This window comes from Microcaecilia unicolor, chromosome 8, assembly GCF_901765095.1.
Source record: "Microcaecilia unicolor chromosome 8, aMicUni1.1, whole genome shotgun sequence".
NCBI classification, from domain to species: domain Eukaryota; kingdom Metazoa; phylum Chordata; class Amphibia; order Gymnophiona; family Siphonopidae; genus Microcaecilia; species Microcaecilia unicolor.
The window spans coordinates 190,307,211-190,333,033 of record NC_044038.1 but is presented as its reverse complement, the minus strand read 5'-3'; the positions used below and the strand labels follow the sequence as shown (position 1 = coordinate 190,333,033).

The following is a 25,823-nucleotide window of genomic DNA, read 5'->3' as shown; positions in this document are numbered from 1 at the left end:
CCCTGGGGAACACCAACAGATAAGGGGATGGGGGTGGAGGAAGATCCATGAGAGTGAACTTTGAAGGTGCGGTGGGAGAGATAGGAGGAGAACCAGGAGAGGACAGAGCCCTGGAACCCAAATGAGGACAGTGTGGCAAGAAGTAAGTCATGATTGACAGTGTCAAAAGCAGCGGATAGATCCAGGAGGATGAGGATGGAGTAGTGGCCTCTGGATTTGGCAAGGAACAGGTCATTACAGACTTCATAGGAGGTTATGGTAGCTAAGACTTGTCGGCAGAAGTCTGAGAATATCGATTATATTTTCGTCCCAACCCTAGGGCTTCTACCGTTTCATGAACCCGACACTGATGATCCTTTATGGAAACCATTCCTCTCCTACTGAATGGGGGACCATCTTCCTAAGTTCCGTTATCCTCTTGCTACAAGTTGTTACAGTTGTGGCTGTGTCCCATGCCTACACTCACCTCTCCTCCCGGTGACCAGGCCCTATGGCTGCTGTGGATGGCTTTTTCCGTTTCTCAGTCCTGTATCAGAGATCATGCCAGTTCTATTCGGGTGTTCCTGCAGCCAAGCCTCACTCGTGTTTCTGTAGCCAGGCCTCACTCTAGTGTTCCTGTAGCCAGGCCTCACTCTAGTATTCCTGTAGCCAAGCCTCACTCTCACTTGTGACATCATCAGTAAGTTCCTTTATAAAGCACCTTGGAACTTTCATTCTTTGTCTTTGTAACAGATGTCTTCAGACGAGTTCTCTGCGTGTGCTTGTTGCCCTTCTTACCTGCCTTCAGCTTCTGTTTCAGTCCTGCTTGTTCTAGCCCTGCTTGCCTTCAGCTTCAGTTCCAGTCCTGCTTGTTCCAGCCCTGCCTGCCTTCAGCTTCAGTTCCAGTCTTGCCTACCTTCAGCTTCTGTTCCAGTCCTACCTGTTTTCAGCTTCAACTCCAGTCCAGCTTATTCTGGTCCAGCTTGTTCCAGTCCTGCCTGTCTTCCACTCAGCTCCTGTCCGTTTCCAGCTTAGATCCTTGTTTGGGTGGTTTGCCTGCTGCTACCAGTCGCCAGTAGTGGCCCAAGGGCTCACTACTCTTGACTCCATGACACGAGTTACTGGCTTAGCCTCCCTAGAAGATGACCAGGACCAGAGGATGTAGGAAGGGCACTCCTGAACCGGAGTTTGTGTGTGGACCCGTGACCTTCTATGGCTGGTGATGTCCTCCAGCTCTCTTCTAGGAGTGTTGCTTTTTTGAGATAGCCCCGTGTTTTGTCTTGAATGGCTTATGGGTCTTTAATGCTCACCTCTCCATCCTCTTCTACATCCGACTCATGCTCCAACTCCTGGTCAGGAAAGGTCTCTGGGACCAAAGTAAGTCTCTCCAGAACAACTGCTTCCCAATCTCCTTCCTGATGAAGCTGGTCATTGTGCTGCTCAAGTATAGGTACCTTCTCTGCTAAAGGCTTAAGGTCTTGTTTCATTTCTTCTGAATATTTCACCAAATTCTTGGTATCCAGCTGCACCTTGTTGGTCTGGCTCTGGATGGTTAGACATTGATCATCCACACCCTTGAGCTGTTCTTGTACATAGTCTAGGTGCCCTGTCATGACATCATCTTCCAGACTTGCTTATGAACACATGGCTGCATCCCTCTCACCTTTCACTTTTTAAGTTCCTTCTTTAACATACTAGTTCTATTGACATAGAGCTCAAAATACATTCTACAGTGTTTTTCTCTCTAAGCAGACCCTCATTTTCTTTCTGTAAAGTAAGGTTCTGTTCCTATAGTGCCTTGCACATTAGTGTCATTCCATCATCTCTCTGGCTTACCCAGCATTGCTCCAAAACTGACACCCTATTTTGGATGTCAAACAGGCAGTGATTCTTTGCCTCATCATGGCTTTCAAGGACATCCACCTTACTATCAAGGGTCTCATTAAGTGTTCATATCTGCTCAAAGACATCTTCAGTCCCTGTTTGATCAGTTTCCATTAGTGAAGTGTTCCTTTCCTCTAGAGTGTGATTCTGCAAGCACAACCGGCAGCATTCTTGTTTAAGTGTCTGTATCCGCTGGAACATTAACTTATGATCCTCCTGTAGACCATTATATAGCTTATGGAGAGAGCAGAGCTGTGACTCAGCAGACACTCTGGCTTGTAACAAACCCTCTCTTTCTCGCTCATGTTTCCTAAGTTCCTAAGTTTAAACTATCGATCTCTGGTTGGAATGACCTATGCTGTGTCTCCAAAACCATCTTGTCTTTTACCAAGTCTTCTCTTTTACGCTTCAGCTCTTTATGTTCCTGCTGGAGGGAGCTATACTGTGTCTCTAAGACCATAAGACCATCTTGACCTTTACCAAGTCAGTATTCTCACTTTTCAACCAAAGAAGTAATCCTGTTTGTGCCCTAAGTCCTTAGCTCACCCATTTCTGAAGTCACTTCTTCCCCATTCTCTTATTCCTTTTTGTCCCTCCTCCATTACCACATTTTTATACTCTGTACTCACAAACCTCCACTCACTCATCTCCTTGACAACCCATCATGGCCTCTTCCCACTTGGTTCCATCATGTTCAGCATTTCCCCTTCTTCCACATTTGTAGCTCAGCATCTTGTTTCTCTCTCTCTCCTTCTTGCCACCTCCACCCTTAGAGCCCATCTTCTCTCTTTCCACTCCTACTCTTGTAGCCAAATGTCTTCCCTCTCTCCTACACCCCCAACATTTTTAGCCTATCATTTCCCTGTCTCCTCTTTATTCCCTGCCCCAACAATGCAGCTTCTCTCCTTTTTGACCAACAACGTAACTTCTCCCTTTTTCTCTCTCCTTCCCCCAGTCAGCTCCCCCTCTCCCTTTCTTCTCCTTCCCTCGTAGTCAGCATCTCCCTGCTCTCTCTCCCCTCAATTTCCTCCCTCTCCCATTCTTCTCCTTTCCCTCAGTAGTCAGTATCTCCCCACTCTTTCCCACTTAATGTCTAGAATCCTTCTCTCTCTTCCCTCCCCTTGTCACCATTATGCCCTCTCCCCCTGTCTAGCATTTCTCCTCCCTAGTGGTCCAATATTTCTCCTCTCCCTCCCCACCCCACTCATTTGGTCCAACTTTCTCCTTCTTCCCTCCCCCCCCCCCCCCCCACCCACCATTGGTCCAGTTTTGCTCCTTCTCCCCTCATTGGTCCAGCTTCTCTCCTTCTCTGACCTATCTACCAACCAATCATTGGTCCAGCTTCTCTCCTTCTCTGACCTATCTACCAACCAATCAACCATTGGTCCAGCTTTTTTCCTTCTCCCCCATACCCTACCTCACTTCAACTCAGTCCAGCTTTTCTCCTCCTACCTCTACCTCACCCGACCCACCATTAGCCCTCTACCTACCTACCCATGCCCAGCATTTCTCCTCCCTCCAGGCCTACCCATACTCCTACCCCCACTTTCATTGGTCCAGCATTTCTCCATCTCCTTCCCTCCCTCCAGCCCCCCCCCCCAAAATTAGTCCAGTTTTTTCCATCTCCTCACCTCACCCCACTCACCCACTCTGCCATCATTGGTCCAGATTTTCTCCTTATCCCTCATTCCACCCACCATCGGTCCTGCATTTCTTCTCCCCCTCCAGTGGTCCAGCTTCACTCCCTTTTGCTCCTTCTCTAATTCATGATGGCATCCCTCCCTCCCTCCCTCTCTCATCCCCCCATACCTTTTTTAAACTATCAGAGATTTCTGGAAGTGGGCAGCGATTCACAACGCGCTGCCCTTGTCAACATTGGAGCCTTCTGTCTAACCTTACATCCACCTATGCAGAAACAGGAAATTGCATCATACAGAAGGCTCCAATGTCAGCACTAGCATTGTGAATCGCTGCCCACTGCCAGCAACCTCTGTAAGACAGTTTTGAAAATGTATGGGGGTGGGGAGAGGGAGAGAGGGATGCCATCGCGTATTAAAGGAGCAGAATGGAGAGAAACCCGACAGCGAAAGGAGGGACCTAGAATTGAGCTTTTTTTTTTTTGGCCGGGAGCTACACACCGCTTACCCCTGAGGAAGTGTCAGGGGTATCCATACCGCGTGTTGGGAAACTCTGGCTTACAGCAATCTCCTTTTCTTTGCTACTGTTCAGTGACTTCTGGGTCAAACTAAAGATTCGTTAGTATTAATTGAGTCATTGTAATTAATCATTCTTTTAGGGGAAAGCCCTACCTCCTGCAATTCACTGTTTATGTTTTATACAGTAAATAAGCACCTGTGCTTACAGACATATGAAACAGTGCTGTCTCAGAGTCTAAACAGGGTGTTTCTGCCTTAGGCAGTCTCTTATGGCTTACTACTTGTTCAGAAAAGAAACAGTTTGTTACAAGGACTCTTTTTCTGGGAGAGCTGCCAAAGCAGAATTGTTTGCCAAATGTGTCCTCAATGTACTGTAAACATTGATAACATACTCTGAGAAGAGCTCCAAACCTCTACTAAAACAAAGCCCCAGTCTGAACAATGAAAGACAAGTCAGCTAGAGCCATGAAACCTAAGTATTCAATACAGGATGCAATTTAGCCTTTATCTGATAAGAGATCTCCTTACCTTATTTCTTATCTCAGTGGAACCTCCAGTCTGTTGAGCATACACAGATTACACCCTTTTTGGGTGTAATTGGGGAACGTGACTCAGTATGAATTAGGGAAAAATATGAAACAGTAATATTTTGATTTCAGATAGTGTACTATCTGGAAAATAACTATGTTCCCTTTATCTATAGATCTGAATCCTCACACCAACATATACTAACAAGTACTGACACCGCACCCAAAGATATAAAAAAATAGAAAATAATTTATTTGCATAGTAGCAGAAGCAGTGAAAGAGATGCAAGGATAATGGCAAAGCTGATCTTACCTTTATTCAGCCTAAAGCAAATACACACAAAACCCTAAAATAGGCTTCTAGTCCAGCCAGTTATCCTAGCCCAAGAGCAACAGCACAGCAACTATACAGGCTGGACAGAGATGCCACCCAATGTCCAACAGGTGGCAGAGTGTTCCTCAGGCAGATCAGTCAAGGTGGCAGAGTAGGGACTGCACTCTGATCTGATGGAGAGCAAAAGCCTTTTCCTTGGATAAGAGCCTCTTTTTATGCATAGTTTGCAGCCTGCAGCTGGGTTAGTGACATGCATCCTGCCCTTGCGGTCGAAGCACCACCTCTGATGTTTGTCATAACAACTTTGTTTATTTCAGATGTTGTGATTTGAAAAACCACAATACTGTTCCACTGGCATCGCTGCAAGGTCATCTTCCATGGCTCCATAAACAATATGCAAGTGTTGTCCCAGCCATTTTGTTAGTCTAGCTGGCAAGGAAAATTCTGAAGTCCTTGGCTCCTCTGACTCAAGGCCTGTAATCTTTATGGAAGGCTTTATCCCAGCGTATATCAAGATGTTTGAATGAGCCTGTCTCTGACTTGTAGTGCCACATATTATAGTTTTTTATATATATATATATATATATATATATATATATATATATATATATATATATATATATATATATATATATATATATATATATATATATGTTGTATAATGCCATGTAGTGCTATATATAGTGCTTTATATAGGGGTCTTTTGCTCCCACAGTATGAATGTTTGAGCCCCTTACAATTCAGGCTTAGACTATTTTATAGTACTGAAGGGCTATTATTTTCTCTGGTTTTGGACACCAAAAATTATCAAAGGGCAAGGATATGATTTTGTTACAATTTGACTTAACAGCGGCATTTGATACAGTTGACTATGGAATCCTGCTGTTCAAATAAGTAGTCTGGGTTTCTCTGGACAAGTCTAAAATTGGTTTCAGGAATTTTTGTTTAATAGATATTAGAGTAAAAATGAAAAATAACTTGTCTTTAAGTTGAGTACCATAGGGTGGGGTGCTGCAGGGCTCATTGCTTTCCCACGTTCTGCTCAGTATCTCTATGAGCTCATTTGGACAGGGTTTTTCCATTCTTAACATTAAATTTTATTCATATGTGGATGATATGTTGCTTCTGGTCCCTGTTCATGATGATTGAATGCCACTATTTCAAGGGTGAAAGATAGTATTATGTTAACAGAAACACTGAGTAAGGCAGATGGCCTTAAACTTAATAAGAAGAAAACAAAATTACTCTGGTTAAGTCACTCTCTGAAACATATTCCTGAGTCTTTGACACTCCCAGGTGGTTTATCATTTTACTTCTAAAGTTTTGGGAGTTAGTTTGGACTCCACTTTATCATTTGAACCACAGGTTAATCGTATTGACACAGTTTCAGAAAAAAAAAACATAAAAACTTTGCATTCACCCAGGGTCACAAAGAGCTGCAGTGGGAATCTAACCCAAGATGCTGGGATTAAAGTCCGCTGCACTAACCATTAGGCCATTCCTCCAATCCTGCTGAACTATTACAGTACATTACACTATCTGCTGGAGCCTGAGAATATTGGCAGCTGCCCGACTCTGTACCACTCCTATATTGCAGTGATGATGACATTGAAAAATTGTTCTCTTTCAGCCATCTGCTGGCAGAGTGGTGTAAACTCATATGTCCGGAGTGATCAAGCACAAGCATAAGGAATTTTTCATTTTTAAATCTTTATTGAAACATTGCAGATATTTTGTATTTATTTTCTTTGTCATTTTGCACTCAACCCAGTTAAGTTGTGAAATTTTTTTGCTGGTGTATGTGGTCAAAGCATTAAGTGAAAAAGAATGTAGACATGTCTGGAGAAGAAGTCCATAAACAATTATTAGCCATCTAGATTTGGAAAGCCAACATGGATATAAGGAATTAAGAATGGATGTATTGCTTGTAATGCCAGGTATTACTGAGCCCAGAGGACTTTTGATCTGATCCAGTATAGCTCAGTCTAGGGATGTCCTGTAGCAGTGCTCTGTGCTACCATGTACCACGCTTCAGTCCCCTTCCTCTTACCGTAGTTCTTTGTTCCTTTACTTCTGTATCCTGCTATTGTTACAGATATACAGTGCTAGACTTGTTCATTTGTTTAGAGCTAATTTTTTTTCCAGTACCTCCCACTCAGGGCATGGCTGTATAGGGATGGCTTTGCTCGCTTTTCCAACACCCGCTTCACGCTAGCAAGCATTGGCGATCATTGTATCCTGACTTGTACTCTGTAAGTTGGTAGCTTTTATATTGTGTGTTACTAGGACTAATTAGGAGGAACAATCATATGCCCTACTTCCTAAAATATATCATTACAGACCTAATGATGGAATACACTTTTGAAATATCTGACGAAAGATTAGTAAAAGTGAGGAATGAATTCCTTTCCTTCATGAAGGCAACAGTAGATTCAACTTTTAAAAATTCCTCAGTTTCTCTTTATGACAGTAGGTATCATTGCATATATCTGTGGCAAAGAAGAAGGGCATGTTTGGGCTGTCGAAGGCTTTTTGGAAAGGTTGGTTGGTTTATTTAATTTATAGCCCACTGGTCAGGAAAAACACATAAAACAAACAAATACATAATCCACATACAAACTCTATAAAATTGCAATAAAATGAAGAGTACATAACTTCATACAATCATAAGAATACAGTAAAAAGAGTATTACTCAGTACATAGTTATGAAAAATCATAATATCTTCAGATTAATAAATCAGCCAATCCTGCAAGTCCTCAAGCAACAAACCTGCAGCTGCATCCATCTGGCAAGCTACATATACAGTAATAATAAGAATCTCTAGTCCAATCTATCCTGCAGGTGACCTAGGAAGTAGAATATTTGGGTGACTGCAGTTTCAGTGCTGTTGGTATTTACATTAGATAGTGATAACAGAAGTTCTAGCAGAAACATGGGCACTTGCATAAGTGGGGTTTAACTGGCAGGCTGCACATTCTTGCAGGATATCATCGAGAAAAATGATGGTGTCCTGATAGTTCAGGTGTTTGAGCGTGAGTCACACTGGTTCTGGTAGCTATTTAGATTAATAGACAACTTCTGGTTAAACACACGATGAGATGAGTGCTGGGGATCTTGCAAGCTCATCTGCCAAAGAGAGACAGTACAAAGGAGGAAGTAAACACAATCCCACTGATATTCAGAACAATTTAGCTGTCTAAATGGTACTTAGCCAGCAATCCGGCGATCTTCAGCTGGGGATAGCCAGCTATTTCTGGCTGAATATCGCTGGATAGCAGATAGCCGGTTATATCGAGTGATATAATTGGCTATCCACCGATTTTCAGTGCGAAACTGGCTAAGTTTGGTGGCCATCTTTGGTCACATCAATAGGTGGGATGACTTTGACCAGTTCCAACTTAACTGGTCAGAGCTGAATATCGGCTTGGCCAGTTAAGTTGAAACCAGCCAAATTAAACCAGATATTTAATGTCGGTCACCAGAAACGGCCTGGCATTGAATATCTGGGCTCAGCACTGACCTCGGGAGGTAGTGAATATTGGCCCCAATCTGTCTTGGATAAGAAATGACAAGTCTACAGGCAGTTACACTGTTTGCATGGCAGCTGGGTTGTATACTTAGCATTATGAGCAGGAATAACTGAGCACAACAGATGGTCCTTTGGTCTTTTCTGTTTATGGGTGGAAATTATTATTATTATTATTTTAATTCTCATTAGTGCTGGAATCCGATGGATCAGTCCTTCATTCTCAACTTCCTGGGGATTTTATTTATATTTACGTGTCAAATGTATTTCACACCTTTCCCATTGCTCACTTAGCCCACTCATTGCTGGGGGCACACAATGGTGATCTTTTCTAGAATCTTGCAGTCATAAGTTATAATGCTAGATCAGAGGGTCTCACCCAGTCCTCAGGACATACCCAGCCAGTTGGATTTTCATGACATCCACAATGAGCATTCATGAGATAAATTTTCATCCACTACTCTATGCAAATATATCTCATGCATACTCATTGAGAGGTATCCTGAAAACCTGATTGGCTAGGTGTGTCCTGAGGACTGGGTTGAGAACCCCTGCTCTAGATCTTAGTAGTTTCCTTTCTGCCATCAGTGGGACTTTTTCATGACAGCTGTAAATGCTGCCTGTGCTGCTCTAGATCCTAGTACTTCCCTTTCTGCCATCAGTGGAACTTTTTCCTGATGGCTGTAAATGCTGTCTGTGCAACATCCTTGAATTGAACCAAGGCCTTCTGCCTGGTAGTGTACAGTACTTCTACAGGCCAGCCTTGTAGCTTTTATTCTAACCCAATGGAATTAGAAAGAATAATACAAAAGGAGTCCAGAATATCTGTCCATCTGTCTGGGAGCAAAATAACTTTCCAAAAATTGAACAGACTGAGGGAAGAAATGGTAAACAGATGCAATGATTTTGAAAATGGGCCAAATTGGACTGGAGGTTTCAGAAATATAAGCCCTTCCCAAAAAAAAATCTCCCAATGCATTTTGATGGGAGAAGGAGTTCCAGCTTCTGTAGCACAGCATAATTAATAGAATGGGATGAAATTTGGCATGTGGGAAAAACAGTAAAAAGATACAAGTTTGAAAATGGAACAAATCGGACCAGAGGTCCCAGAGAAGTGAGCCCCCCTAAACAAAAATATGGCCCAGTGCATTTCTCTGAGAAAAGCAGTTCCAGCTTCTCTAGCATAGAAATGGAGTGAAAGGCAAGGCAGATTAAAAAGTAGAATTTTCTATTTCCAAATCCCTAACACTACCCCCCCCCCCCCCCACACACACAAATGCTTCACTCCCAAACTGCCCCTACAGCCCTAAAACTACCAGCCACATCTGCCATACCACTCTGCGAACTGTCCCATCTCCAAAATTTACCCCCTGCAACTGTCACACCAACCTGTATACTGTCCCCACACCTACAAAATATCTCCTGCTACTGCCACAACACCCCTAAAGTTGCCTGCTCACCCCCCAAAATAGCCCTGCAGTACACTACCACCCCACAAACTGCCCCATACATCAAAAACAAGCTCCTAAAAACTACCCTACCTGCAACTGAGACAAAATACTCCAACCCCAAAAACTACCATCTGTAAATACCACCCTACCACCAAATTTAGTCCCTCACAGCTATCCCTACACAGTCCAAATAACCCTGTCCCCCTCAAACTTTTGGATCCCACAGATGCATATACAGGGAATGTTAATATATCCCTATCCTTTACTTACATTTTCTTTGTTAATTCTATTCTGAAAATTGCTTTGACTCATAGTTTTGTTATTCGTTGCTATGTGTATTGCCAAATATCATCTATTGCTCTATGCACAGCCAGTTTAAGCCATTGTCAAACTTAGTTCATATTTTGTGCCCACATGGTTAGGGAGATCCCGTGAGATGTGCTCAGGACTTAGGAGGTTAGGATTGCCAACTTTCTGACTTTTTTTCAGAAGTCAAAAGAATGTTGTTAATGCCTAGAAGGCAGAATAATTTATATGACTGGAAATTCTGTCTGAGTTTAAAACCCTATCTGCAGTTCTCCCCCTACTCCCACCATGTGAGCCTGCCCTGTCTGCTTCAATTGTAATTAGCAGAAGAGACTGTAGTTAGGATCCAGCCAAAGAGAAGGCAGTGAAGGCGGAGCACCTGAAGGTAACAGTCACAGGAAATGAGAAAGTAATTTTCCCTTTGTCTGTTATGATAAACCTGATTGCTCCATTGCTCTTGTGTTTTTCAGGCTTGCTCTGAGTCTTTCTGGTTCAAATTCTCGGCTCGCCCCTACTGGAAGCAACATCTTTGATATCTGCTCTTATCACTGAGCCCACTAGAGGGCACACAGTAATTTTCCCATTGTCTGTTGTGATAAACCTGATTGTGCTCCCTGCCATAGGAGCCAACGTTTCAAAATGATTGGGGGTGCTAAGCCCAGTGGAAATAACCCCTCCCTGGACACATTCAATGAATATTCTCTATATTGGGGGTGCTCAAGCACCCACAACACCCACAGAGTCGGCTCCTATGCTCCCTGCTCTTGTGTTTTTCAGGCTTGCTCTGAGTCTTTCTGGTTCCAACTCTCTGACCAAGTCGCCGGCAGTCACTGAGCTCTCAGCCCACCCCTACCAAAAGTGACATTTTTTGTATCTGTTCTTATCACCAAGCCCACTACCAGCACACACCGAAGGAGCGCTCACAAACAGCATGACATGCTCCTTTGTGCACACCCTGAGTGTGCACTAGTATATGACCTTTACAAGGAAATCTATCCCACTATTTCATGATCTCAGTGCACCTCTTGCTCTTCTAGCATTAACTTTCATCATGTGTCTCAACCTTCCCATTCTAGTACATTGGAGACTCTGCCCTCAGTCCCACAATGTGTCAACCTTCCCATTCTAGTACATTGGAGACTCCACCCTCAGTCCCACAACGCGTGAACTGCTATAGCAAAGGTAAGGCATCTTATACCTAGAATCGGTCTGGTTCATATATATCAACCCACACTATATTCTTATGCAACATCTAAAGCACTTCTCAATTGTCATGCCCTATAGGGGAAACACTTTCTAATTTGAGATCTTATACTGTTACATAACCTCGGCGCTCTCTGCCTAAGTGATTTGACTTCAGGACACAGACTTCTCATACCTAAATCAGGCAACTCCACCCAGCTATCAGCATCAATATCACCTTCATTGCTGAGGTGGGTTTATTACACTTTTCTCCGAGGACAAGCAGGCTGCTTGTTCTCACAACTGGGGTTGACGTCCACGGCAGCCCCCACCAACCGGAACAAAACTTTGCGGGCGGTCCTGCACGCAGGGCACGCCCACCGCGCATGCGCGGCCGTCTTCCCGCCCGTGCGCGACCGTTCCCGCTCAGTCTTTTCTTTTCCGCGCTGGAGAGAGCCGCGTTCGTCTCTCTCTCTGTCAGCCCCGGAAACCGGATCGCGCTTTCGCCGCGAAGTTTTTTCTCTTTCGTTGTTGTCCGTTTTCTATTTTATTTTGTCTAAAAAAAAAAAAAACGCTGAACTTTGTTTTCCCTCGTCTTTTAGCGGGGGCGTCTCGTTGCGGCCTTGTGGCCGCGCGGTCGATTTATTTTCAAGGTGTGATTTTTACCGCCACCATCGACGACTTTGACTTCGCCGACGCGATTTTTCCGTCGATGTCCTCGAAGGTCCTGAGTAGATTTAAAAAGTGTGGTCGGTGCGGCCGGCATATCTCGCAGACCGACACCCACGCTTGGTGCCTCCAGTGCCTCGGGCCGGAGCTCGATACCAAGACGTGCACCTTGTGTCTCGGTCTCCAGAAACGGACACAGGTAGCGAGGCAAGTTCTTCGGGACCGTCTTTTTGGAACTTGCGCCGGCCCCTCGACGTCGACTTCGACGGCATCGGTATCGACGGCCGGATCTTCGGTACCGGTATCGATGTCCACGAAATCGGCACCGACCCCAGGAGCACAGGTCCCGTCGGCCCGCCGGTCCTCCGGAGACGGCAGGGGTGAGAGGCCGCGTGGGCAATCGGCCCCGGTCACTCCCTCTACCCAGGGCCCTCGGGACCGAACCCTGTCGGACCCGATCCCTCGAGGCCGAGGGGGATCTACTTCCTCCTCTTCTGTTCCACCGAGCGCCGATGACGGGCACCGTAAAAAGGCGAAGAAGCACCATCATCGGTCGCCCACGGTGCATCCGGCTCCCGGCGCCAGAGATGAGTCGACGCCGAGGAAGCGGCAGCGCTGAGGGGAGAGGTCCCCCTCTGTAGTAGAGGTATCGTCACGTCAGGGTGCCAGCACTTCGGTGCAGTCTCCTGGACCCGAGCAGCTTCCGGCACCGACACCTCTACAGGCCCCCTCGCCTTTCCCGACAGCGGGCCTGGACGAGTGCCTCCGAGCCATCCTTCTGGGGATCCTGGAAGGGCTGATGCGCCAGACTGTGCCGGCGCCGGGGGTGCTTGAGCCCTCGGCGCCATTGATGGAGGCACCGGCGTGCTCTAGCCCGGTGCCGAGGCCTTCGACGCTGACGCCGCTTGCGGCGCCGGTCTCGACCGCCACGCAGGTGGAGTCCCCGTCGACGTCGATGGAGGGAGCTTCATCCCCGCCGGCACGGGACTCCACCGCTCGACGACGTCACCGAGGCCTCGGTGCCTCGACGTCGAGCCGGGCCCGGTTGAGGACTGAGTTGCAGGAGCTCATGTCCGACACCGAGGAAGAGGCCTCGTGGGGGGAGGAGGAAGACCCCAGATATTTCTCCTCAGAGGAGTCTGTGGGCCTTCCCTCCAACCCCACTCCTTCACCAGAGAGAAAGCTCTCACTACCTGAGAGCCTCTCCTTTGCCTCCTTCATCAGGGATATGTCTATTTGCATTCCCTTTCCCGTGGTCTCTGTGGATGAGCCGAGGGCTGAGATGCTCGAGGTCCTCGACTATCCATCACCACCTAGAGAGTCCTCCACGGTGCCGTTGCACAATGTCCTCAAAGAGACACTTCTTCGGAACTGGTTGAGACCATTATCTAATCCCACCATCCCCAAGAAAGCGGAGTCCCAATACAGAATCCACTCGGACCCAGAGTTAATGCGGCCCCAATTGCCTCATGACTCGGCGGTCGTGGACTCTGCTCTCAAGAGGGCATGGAGTTCGAGGGATACCGCTTCGACGCCCCCGGGGCGGGAGTCTCGCACTCTGGACTCGTTTGGGAGGAAGGCCTACCAATCTTCCATGCTTCTGACCCGCATCCAGTCTTACCAGCTCTACACGAGCATACACATGCGGAATAATGTGAAGCAACTGGCGGACCTGGTCGACAAGCTCCCGCCGGAGCAGTCCAGGCCTTTTCAGGAGGTGGTCAGGCAGCTGAAGGCGTGCAGAAAGTTCCTGTCCAGGGGTATATATGACACCTGTGACGTGGCATCTCGTGCTGCGGCCCAAGGTATAGTGATGCGCAGGCTCTCATGGCTGCGTGCCTCTGACCTGGACAACCGCACCCAGCAGAGACTGGCCGACGTCCCTTGCCGGGGGGATAATATTTTTGGTGAGAAGGGGACAGGTTTTTGACTGGATCCATGGGAACATAGCTGCCATCAAAGTGTCCGTACCGGACGATCCGCCAGTCGGGGGGAGGTTACAATTTTTTCACCAAAGGTGGGTTCTCCAAATAGTGCAGTGCGGATACGCCCTGAATTTGGCCTCCCCTCCACCAAATTGTCCTCCGGGAGCTCAATCCTTCAGCTCCCATCACAAGCAGGTACTTGCAGAGGAACACTCCGCCCTTCTCAGCGCCAATGCGGTCGAGCCCGTACCACCCGGGCAGGAAGGGCAGGGATTCTATTCCAGGTACTTCCTTGTGGAAAAGAAAACGGGGGATGTGCCCCATCCTAGACCTGAGAGGCCTGAACAAATACCTGGTCAAAGAGAAGTTCAGGATGCTTTCCTTGGGCACCCTTCTGCCAATGATTCAGAAAAACGATTGGCTATGTTCCCTGGATTTAAAGGACGCATACACTCACATCCCGATACTGCCAGCCCACAGACAGTATCTCAGATTCCGTCTGGGAACACGGCACTTTCAGTATTGTGTGCTGCCCTTTGGGCTCGCCTCTGCCCCACGGGTGTTCACGAAGTGCCTCGTGGTGGTCGCGGCGTATCTACGCAAGCTGGGAGTGCACGTGTTCCCGTATCTCGACGATTGGCTGGCAAAGAACACCTCGGAGGCAGGAGCTCTCCGGTCCATGCAGTGTACTATTCACCTCCTGGAGCTGCTGGGGTTTGTGATAAATTACCCAAAATCCCATCTCCAGCCAGCTAAGTCTCTGGAATTCATAGGAGCACTGCTGAATACTCAGACGGCTCAGGCCTTCCTTCCCGAAGCAAGGGCCAACAACCTCCTGTTCCTGGCTTCCCAGACCAGAGCGTCTCAGCAGATCACAGTTCGGCAGATGTTGAGACTCCTAGGTCATATGGCCTCCACAGTTCATGTGACTCCCATGGCTCGTCTTCACATGAGATCTGCTCAATGGGCCTAGCTTCCCAGTAGTTTCAAGCCACCGGGAATCTAGAAGATGTCATCCGCCTCTCCACCAGTTGCCGCACTTCACTGCACTGGTGGACCATTCGGACCAATTTGATCTTGGGACGCCCATTCCAAATTCCACAGCCCACAAAAGTGCTCACGACGGATGCGTCTCTCCTGGGGTGGGGAGCTCATGTCGATGGGCTTCACACCCAAGGACTGTGGTCCCTCCAGGAAAAGGATCTTCAGATCAACCTCCTGGAGCTCCGAGCGGTCTGGAACGCACTGAAGGCTTTCAGAGATCGGCTGTCCTGTCAAATTATCCAAATTCGGACAGACAATCAGGTTGCAATGTATTACATCAACAAGCAGGGGGGCACCGGATCTCGCCCCCTGTGTCAGGAGGCCGTTGAGATGTGGCGTTGGGCTTGCCAGTTCGGCATGCTTCTCCAAGCCACATACCTGGCAGGTGTAAACAACAGTCTGGCCGACAGACTGAGCAGAGTCATGCAACCGCACGAGTGGTCGCTCCATTCCAGAGTGGTACCCAAGATCTTCCGAGAGTGGGGCACCCCCTCGGTGGACCTTTTCGCCTCTCAGACCAACCACAAGCTGCCTCTGTTCTGTTCCAGACTACAGGCACACGGCAGGCTAGCGTCGGATGCCTTTCTCCTCCATTGGGGGACCGGCCTCCTGTATGCTTATCCTCCCATACCTTTGGTGGGGAAGACCTTACTAAAGCTCAAGCAAGACCACGGCACCATGATTCTGATAGCGCCTTTTTGGCCCCGCCAGATCTGGTTCCCTCTACTTCTGGAGTTGTCCTCCGAAGAACCGTGGAGATTGGAGTGTTTTCCGACTCTCATTTCGCAGAACGACGGAGTGCTTCTGCACCCCAGCCTTCAGTCTCTGGCTCTCACGGCCAGGATGTTGAGGGCGTAGACTTCGCTTCGTTGGGTCTGTCTGAGGGTGTCTCCCGTGTCTTGCTTGCCTCTAGGAAGGATTCCACTAAAAAGAGTTACTTTTTCAAGTGGAGGAGGTTTGTCGTTTGGTGTGAGAGCAAGGCCCTAGAACCTCGTTCTTGTCCTGCACAGAACCTGCTTGAATACCTTCTGCACTTATCAGAGTCTGGCCTCAAGACCAACTCAGTAAGGAATCACCTTAGTGCGATTAGTGCTTACCATCTTCGTGTAGAGGGTAAAGCCATCTCTGGAGAGCCTTTAGTCGTTCGATTCATGAGAGGCTTGCTTTTGTCAAAGCCCCCTGTCAAGCCTCCTGCAGTGTCATGGGATCTCAACGTCGTCCTCACCCAGCTGATGAAACCTCCTTTTGAGCCACTGAATTCATGCCATCTGAAGTACTTGACCTGGAAGGTCATTTTCTTGGTGGCAGTTACTTCAGCTCGTATGGTCAGTGAGCTTCAAGCCCTGGTAGCTCATGCTCCATATAATAAATTTCATCATAACAGAGTAGTGCTCCATACTCACCCTAAGTTCCTGCCAAAGGTGGTGTCGGAGTTCCATCTTAACCAGTCAATTGTCTTGCCAACATTCTTTCCCAGACCGCATACCCGCCCTGCTGAACGTCAGTTGCACACATTGGACTGCAAAAGAGCATTGGCCTTCTACGTGGAGCGGACACAGCCCAACAGACAGTCCGCCCAATTGTTTGTTTCTTTCGACCCCAATAGGAAAGGGGTCGCTGTCGGGAAACGCACCATCTCCAATTGGCTAGCAGATTGCATTTCCTTCACTTATGCCCAGGCTGGGCTGACTCTTGAGGGTCATGTCACGGCTCATAGTGTCAGAGCCATGGCAGCGTCGGTGGCCCACTTGAAGTCAGCCACTATTGAAGAGATTTGCAAGGCTGCGACGTGGTGACCTGTCCACACATTCACATCGCATTACTGCCTCCAGCAAGATACCCGACGCGACAGTCGGTTCGGGCAGTCAGTGCTGCAGAATCTGTTTGGGGTGTAAATCCAACTCCACCCTCCAGGACCCGAATTTATTCTGTTCAGGCTGCACTCTCAGTTAGTTGTTCTTCGTAGGTCAATTTCTGTTATACCCTCGCCGTTGCGAGGTTCCATTGACCTGGGTTCTTGTTTTGAGTGAGCCTGAGAGCTAGGGATACCCCAGTCGTGAGAACAAGCAGCCTGCTTGTCCTCAGAGAAAGCGAATGATACATACCTGTAGCAGGTGTTCTCCGAGGACAGCAGGCTGATTGTTCTCACCTACCCTCCCTCCTCCCCTTTGGAGTTGCGTTTGATCATTTTTGCTTGTCATTCAACTGAGCGGGAACGGTCACGCACGGGCGGGAAGACGGCCGCGCATGCGCGGTGGGCGTGCCCTGCGTGCGGGACCGCCCGCAAAGTTTTGTTCCGGTTGGTGGGGGCTGCCGTGGACGTCAACCCCAATCGTGAGAACAATCAGCCTGCTGTCCTCGGAGAACACCTGCTACAGGTATGTATCATTCGCTATCTACTCGGATAAGCTACAGGTATCTAATTTCTAGGTGCTTCAATAACTACTATAGGTCATTAATAGTTTTGTCTTGAGACTTCTTCACCCCTAGATTTTCTATTGCTCTATTGTCCTCCTCCTTTGACAGCAGCCTCCCATCAACAGTTACAGATCTTACTAAGTGATCACTGTCTTGCTTCACAACAATTGAACACAATATTCGAAGTGCAGTCACACCATGGACCCCCCTGCTCAGTGTGCAGCGGCGACTAAGAAAGCAAATAGAAATTTAGATATTATTAGGATGTTATAAAGCCTTTGTATCACTCCATGGTGCAACCACATCTCAAATATTGTGTTCAGTTCTGGTCACCGCATCTCAAAAAAGATATAGTGGAATTAGAAAAGGTACAGAGAAGGGCAACAAAAATGAAAAAGGCAATGGAATGACTTCCCTATGAGGAAAGGCTAAAGTGGCTAGGGCTCTTCAGTGTGGAGAAAAGATGGCTGAGGGGAGATATGATAAAGGTCTATAAAATTATGAGTGGAGTGGGACGGGTAGACGTCCCCACATCTACAAAATATCTATGGAAAAGTCCATAGACCATTATTAAAATGACTTGGGGAAAATCCACTGCTTATTTCTGGGATAAGCAGCATAAAACATATTGACATTTTTTTTTTTTTTTTTGGGGGGGGGGGGGGAAATCTTGCCAGGTATTTGTGACCTGGATTGGCCACTGTTGGAAACAGGATGCTAGGCTTGATGGACCTTTGGTCTGAACCAAATACTTATGTATTTATGTACATCCTGTTATTCTCAGCAATCTCAATATTCACTATAATGACTCTAATTCCTCTTACACCCAAGACTTTACTGCCCTTCTCTCAGATCTTAATCTCATCCAACATGTATCTGCTCCCACCCACAGTGGCGGACAATACTCTTGACCTTATCCTTTCTGTGCCAGCTACCTCTTTTACCCTTCAGATAACAGAGCCCCAAGCACTGCCCTGGACGGATCATTCACTTACTCTCTTCCAATATCACAAGATAAGTAAGCTCTTTGACAAAATTGTCTATTTTCTTAACCTCAATCAAATTACCTCAACCGCTTTCCACCAACATTAATCTCTAGATATTGATTCCTTCTCACTATTAACTTTGGAGGACCAAACTACCCAGTGGAATACATCTCTCAAAACAGCGTACAACTCTATTGCTCCTTTAGTTGTTTATCCTATCCCATCAGCTCAATGCTGAACAGGTCCCTGGTACACTCAAGATTTACGTCAACACATTTTGACAACTCCATCAGGCAAAACAGAGATCCCTCTCCTCACTCGCTAACAGTGTTTAAGAATACTGCCTGCTCCTACAAGAATGCATTATTGAAAGCTAAGAAATCATATTGTATCGAACAAATCACTAAAACTCCTAATACCACAGTACTTTATAGAACTCTAAAAGCCCTTATCACTTTCCACGCCCCCCTCACCTCAGTCTTTAGCAGACCACTTTCACAAGATCACAACCCCCAGCAGTGAATTGAAACCTGTTGCTAACACCCGCGATAACAAGGCAGGTGATATCAATGTACCCTGTAGCTACCTTGCTAAATTCAGTCTTCCATCTCAAACAGACTTAGGTAGGACTATAAAAACTATGAACAGCACTACTGCCCCACAAGATCCTACCCCATCCATACTCATCAAAAGATTTCTAGCTATGCTCCTCATTTCATCCACGCAATGGTCCATACCAGCTGAACAAATGGAGCGGTCTGTAGGGGTATATTCAGGAGGACAACTCCTAATATATATCCAGAGGTACTTAGCTGACAGAACACTACTAAATGGCAATTATTCTAGACTCGTTTCTAGGGGAAGCGTACCTCTTTGGCCCTATGGCTAGCTAGCTGTGCTGGAAAAAAAAGAACCATGCCACAGACGGAATATATATTATTTATTAAGAACTATATATATACATAGATATATATATATATATATATATATATATATATATATAGTTCTGAAGCAAAATACAAAATAACTTGCTATAAAAATAGATTATCACCAAAATATAGATAATGATATATGATAATCCTAATGGACTGACTAAATTAGTGATTACACAACCAATCACAATACTGATATCCTAATGATTATTATGAGAACTTACACCACACGTCTTATAAAAATTACGCAGTAGCTAAATTCACAGACCATAAGTCATGGCATAAAACCCATCTGTCTCAGACAAAAGCCAATCCCTTAACTAATAGGTAGCAAATCCTGTTATACCCTGCAGTCTGTGGCAGATTTCCAATGGTAAAGAAGCGGTTTCCTCCTCTGAGACTCAAGCTGAAGCCTCAGCGAGTCTCTCAGTCCAGGAATGAAGTCCAAGATCTTTAGGTAAGGCTATATATTATAGCTGAGCTAACCTTGTGAGTTTGTTACAAGGGGTATGCAGTTCACTGGTGTTTAGGAAATCAGTCTCTTGCTCTTTCTCTCTCAGCGTCTTCTGTCCTCCTGCATGTCTTCTGGTCCTCGTTCTTCTGTTTTCCTTCTTCAGTCCAACTTTGGCATCCATGGGTCAGATGATACCTGTGGATCAATCACAGATGGTGTAATAATGTCCAGCCAGCTTCATGGTCATGAAGAGAGCCTTTGTTGTAGCAATGAAACTGTTAATCAATGGCATGCAAACCTCCCTGTCGGATCCTTACTCCTGGAGCCATCTGTGTCTCTCTCCTCCATTCTTCCTAGGAGATAACCAGGCTAGTTTGCAACAAATAGTGTGTCCTTGGATGAAGTCATCATGGTATGCTCATCAGTAATTTTCCTTTTGTAGCAAAGCTGGTTTCTGATGATTACAGATGCATGCAGGCCACAGGCAGAAGTGTCCATATTGTTATAACAGAATGGTTCAGCTTGTATAGGCCAAGACCAGCAAAGGTGAGATTGCAAGTAAATACTCTACAGGCCCCCCTATTATGGAAAACAGCTGCTGTGCACCTTAAACTTAAAGATCCATCTGTGTCTGTCTCTGATCTCACAAATTACTGTCCCATTGCTATTTTACCGATTATTGCTAAAGTTACAGAAACCATAGTCCACTCACAGCTAACAGATTTTATTATGTTTATCTTTCTGCCCTCTCCCAGGTATAAATGAGCACTCTACACCCACCCAAATTGGATTCCGCCAACATCACAGTCTTATGAGGCACTACCACCTTTATAAATTATCATACTGATCAGTATGGATGGCACACGGGATGCCTGGATGACACCCGGGGCGGAGCGCCGATGCGTCCCCACCCCCCCCTCCCACTAAATTACACCTTCCTCCCCCTCCGGCGAAATGACACCCGCCCCCCGGGTGCACGCCGCTGGGGGAGGGGTGCCACGGCGCACGCCTGATCCGAGTTCGCTAAACTTCTTTGCTCGTTCACTACAGCTCCCTCTACCCCGGAACAGGAAGTAACCTGTTCCGGGGCAGAGGGAGCTGCAGCGAATGAGCAAAGAAGTTTAGCGAACTCGGAGCAGGCGCGCGCCGCAGCACCCCCCCAGCGACGTGCACCCGGGGTGGACCACCCCCACCACCCCCCCCTTGGTATGCCACTGATACTGATCACTCTAAATGTGTCCTCCTTTCTTTAGATCTTGCCTTTGAGATTATTGATCACACTATATTACTTCAGCGTCTTCACAATATTGTCTCACAAAAACAGTTTATAATTGGTTCCAGACATATCTCTTGCATAGGAAATACACTGTGTACTGTACCACTGCACCCTCTTCTCCTTTATCAGCGGTCCTGCAGGGCTCCATCCTATCCCCAACAGTATTCAACATCTTTCTAGCTTACAATCTCTCAATCTTACTATGTTTGTCTATGCAGATGATATCCAACTTCTTTGCATTCTTAATCATCTAAATCACCAGGAGATTTCTACCATCAACAGTAAATTGCTACAAATCACAAACTGGCGCCAAAGTAACCATCTCGTCTTAAATCCAGCTAAATCGAGGGCACTCAATTTCACCAGTCCATCCCCCCAAAAACCCTGTGTCAGTCCATTACTCTATGTAAGAGCCTGAGCCCACAAAATACTACTTGTATTCTTGGGGTAATACTAGATACCTATCTCACCTTTCGAAATTGGTCAGTTAGTCTGTCTCATTGTTTAAACTTCATCTTATCAGATCAATACAACCTTTACTGCAGCCAGCAGCCCTTAACATTCTTATTCATTCACTAGTGATCTCACAGTTAAACTATTGCAACTCATTATAAAAAGGCATCAGGATCAAAGATCTTAGATGACTACCGCTAATACAGCTCTCAAAATCATTAACAGAATCAGCAAATATAATCATATTACACCCCATTTGAAAGCAGCCCTTTGCTTCTTCTAGTCTTCAAAACACTAACCTCAGGAGGACCTTTCTGTTATGTCATTTAACCCACTGTGTTCCCTCTCGTACCCTTAGGTCCCTCAATCAAAACAGGCTGTTCACGCCCACCATAAAGAGATACTAGAGATTCTATTTTTTCAGTCCAAGGATTTCAGCTATGGAATTCACTATCTTCACATCTGTGATTATAAACATCCCTTACTCGATTCAAAGTTGATTTAAAAACATTCCTCTTTAATGACGCTTTCTCCTAAAATGCCCAAACAGCAGTTTTGATCTTGTTGAGTAATTCCTGAGACACACTGGTGCTTACCTTTTGCACTAGTGTTGTCTATGTTTCTGTTCTTTTTAAACATACACAGGTATCTGTTTTTTTCATTCCTCACAGCAGGGTCTCTTTCCTGCTCAGCTGCATGAGTTACTGACAGAAAGCCTTCTTCCAGTTTCTTTAAACAACTAATGTTTCTCTGTGACTCTGTTTTTAGCTACACTTGTTTCTGTGTTGCTTTATATAACTGTCACAGTTTTTTCCTGCCAGAATTCTCTTCCTGTTTCTGTCAGCTGCTGTTTTTTTTGTTTTTTTTGTAATTATTCTGCCCGACTGTTCTAGCTGTATGACTCACAGTAGGCAAATCTGGACAGTTATTAGATCTTCTCTCCTAGGGTTACCATATGGCTCCAGAAAAAGGAGGACGGATTGAGCCAGCCGGGTTTTACTTCCATTGTTTTCAATGGAAAGCAATTGCTTTCAATGGAAGTAATTGTCTCTCCTCACATTAAAAAAAAAAATAGGGCAGTTCACATTAAGGGCCTCTTTCACAAAGCGGTGCTGGTGATTCCTACACCGTAAATAAAAGGAAGCCCATTCAATTCCTATGGGCTGAATGGGCTTCCTCTCATTTGCTGCATGGGAGTCGCTAGCGCAGCTTTGAAAAAGAAGCACTAAGTGCCTCTCCCTATTATTCTCTCTCAGGTGTGGATCCTGAGATCAGCTAACTGCTAATCTTGTGAGCTGTATTTGTGAATATGCTGGTGATTCCTGCACAGTAAATGAAAGGAAGCACATTCAACTCCTATGGGCTGAATGGGCTTCCTCTCATTTGCTGTGCGGTAATCGCTAGTGCAGCTTTGAAAAAGAGGCACTAAGAGGCATATTTTCAAAGCACTTAGCCTTACAAAGTTCCATAGGTTACTATGGAACTTTGTAAGGCTGCTTTGAAAATGAGCCCCTAGTGCCTCTCCCTTTTATTCTGTTTCAGGTGTGGATCCTGAGATCAGCTAATTGCTTAATCTTGTGAGCTGTATTTATGAATATGCTGGAACATACTTCTGTTTATTTGTGAGTCGTCTCTCATATCAGCTGTATGTTGCACCTTATGTAGTCTTATTCTTTGCAGCGTAAGATCTGCTATCTATGTCTGTGCTGGAGATTAGACTGTTCATATTGGTCTAGGACATCAGCTACACATGCACATAACACACACATATGTACACACACATATCCACATGCAGAGGGGTTAGAAAGAATTTCACAAGCCATGATCTGTATTCCCTTTCCCCACTTCCTATCATATGTATTCAGGGACTTTAATCAGTGTCTACTGATGATTACAATAACTCTTTAACACCAGAACCAATCCCAGATATTCATCTCACAAATGTGGCAGTACAGAAAACGGCTCCAGATTATGATCCAGAGAAGGTAAGTGAGGAAGATAATGTAATTACTCTCATATTTCCTAGGTTGCACCTCTTTTACATATATGTACAGTTTTAGGCAAAAAAAAAAGTAACCCTTAGAGCTTTGTTGCCTTTTTCTCAGCAACCGCTTTGAATTTCAATGAGAAATTTTACATACTTATTTAATCATATTTACGTATTACTATTAAACAGTGGCATAGCCAAGGGTGGGCCCGGATGGGCCCAGGCCCACCCAGTAGCAGCACACCTATGATGCGACTGGCAGGGATCACTAAGCCCCACCAGCCGAAAACTCCCAACAACTGTCCCTCCTGCATACCTTGTAAATAGCACATCTTCGCCTGCAGCAAGTAGCAACTGATACATACTGCTCACACCAGCCCCACAGCCTTCCCTCTGATGTATCCCCACCTATGCGGAAACAGGAAGTTGCATCAGAGGGAAGGCTGTGGGGCCAGCATGAGCAGTGTGTATTAGTTGCTGCTCACTGCCAGTGAAAATCTGCTATTTAAAAGGTATGTGGGGGAGGGGGGATGTTTGAGAGACCATATGGCATGCAGGCGAGAGAGGGCGAGACCATATCACTTGTGGAACAAGGCAGAGTGCTGCCCACCCATCTTGGGCCCAGGCCCACCCAAAATGGGGTGTCTGGCTACACCCCTGCTATTAACATTTAATTATTTTAAGCTATGTTGATGTTACATTTTAGTTTTACTGCCTAGCAATTTTCATGTGTTAAAAATGTTTCAGCTAAAACACAGTAAAATATTTTTTTTAATGTACTTTTTTTTTATTAACTGCCTTTATGAAGAAATTCACTTGGCCTCCCGGTGGAGGTTGTGGAGACGAGGACTGTGTCAGAGTTTAAGAAAGCATGGGACAAGCATGTGGGATCCCATAGGAAAAGGAGGAGTTAAGGGTTACTGAGGATGGGCAGACTGGATGGGCCATTTGGCCTTTATCTGCAGTCATATTTCTATGTTTAAACTTACAATTTTGTTAACAGTATAATAATAGTAAAATGTACAGGTATAAACTTAAATGCAATGATAGAGGAAAACTTGAAAACAGCAAATTGAAACTTAATAATAAGACTACCATGAAACAGGATGAAAAAATATACACATTTAATAGCAATGAGATTCAAATAACAGAGATATAATGTGATAACATATGCAACATATGCATCCAGCTTTTCCTACATTTGCACCCAGCTCTGGAATGCTTTACCAAGAAGCATTAGAACTGTGAACACCCATCTAAAATTTCAAAAAGACCTCAAGACTCACCTCTTCTGGAAAGCCTACCCAGCAGACCCGAACTAATTCATGAACAATACATCACATCTTTCGATCTAAGAAATGAACAATACTCCTTTCACATAATCCTATTACTTCAAACTGTAAAAATTTTACCACTCCAGTTATAATTAAGTGTACTTCTACCCTTAGCCTACTCTGTATTGCTCACTAGAAGCTGTAGTCCCATCCCTGGAGACTTATCAGTCTCATTGGGATTACTTCTCTCTATATTCTACTATATATTTGTCCCTGAGTTGTATTCTCTTTTCCGGAACCTTATCAGCTTCCTTGCACCTACTGTTACTCTATTTTCCACTCTGTATATATTCCCGGAGTTGGTACTCTCCTCTCTGGAACCTGTAAACCACATTGAGCCTACTGCTATGCGGGAAAATGTGGGATACAAATGTAATAAATAAAAGCATAATGGAATGTCTAATAAGCACAGAATTAGAACATTCAAATAACATTGCTATAATACTGATGCTTTTCTACAATACAGCTTACCATATAGTTGAGGGGCCAAGTACAGATATATAGATGGTGACAAGATGGGTAGAGACAGCAGCAAATGCACAGAAGAACAGGATCCCTCGCATTCACAGAGATGTGTCCAACACAGCGAAGGTGACAAAAAAGGGGGAACAACTAGATGATGTCCAAAATAAAAGGAGTTTAATAAAGCATCCAAAGACTCAACGTGAGTCATGTTTTGGCCACACTGGCCTGCCTCGGGAGTCTTCAGTAGGATGTCTCTAAACCAATTATTGCACCTTCTGTCCTGAAAAGCAACAGCAGTAAGTGGTAGGTGGCAGGGCCGTTGAGAGTGGGGGGGAACAGAGGAGAAACATTCTCCGGGCCCTTTCTCCAAGGGGGAGCCCGGGCACGGTGCATTCAAGCTTCTTGCTTCCTGCTTCCAGGATGGGTCTGTCTTCTCTTGGTCTCTCTCCTGCTCCTGCTGTGTGCCGCCCAGGACCCGGATGATTGTATTATCGCGTTAATGCAATCATCTGGGTCCTGGGGAGCAGGAAAGG

The 25,823-nt window shown here is 45.7% G+C and overlaps 1 protein-coding gene across 3 annotated transcripts in view; it reads left to right on the top strand.

The window, feature by feature from the left end:
• The window catches only part of TTLL9 (tubulin tyrosine ligase like 9), a 390,690-nt gene that overhangs the window by 217,231 nt on the left and 147,636 nt on the right, over positions 1 to 25,823 (top strand). For all 3 annotated transcript variants that reach the window (XM_030211201.1, XM_030211200.1, XM_030211199.1), the window contains 2 exons: positions 7,026 to 7,113; positions 23,431 to 23,489. In XM_030211201.1, the coding sequence (XP_030067061.1) occupies positions 7,026 to 7,113; positions 23,431 to 23,489 (147 nt within the window). The remainder of the gene's footprint in view (positions 1 to 7,025; positions 7,114 to 23,430; positions 23,490 to 25,823) is intronic.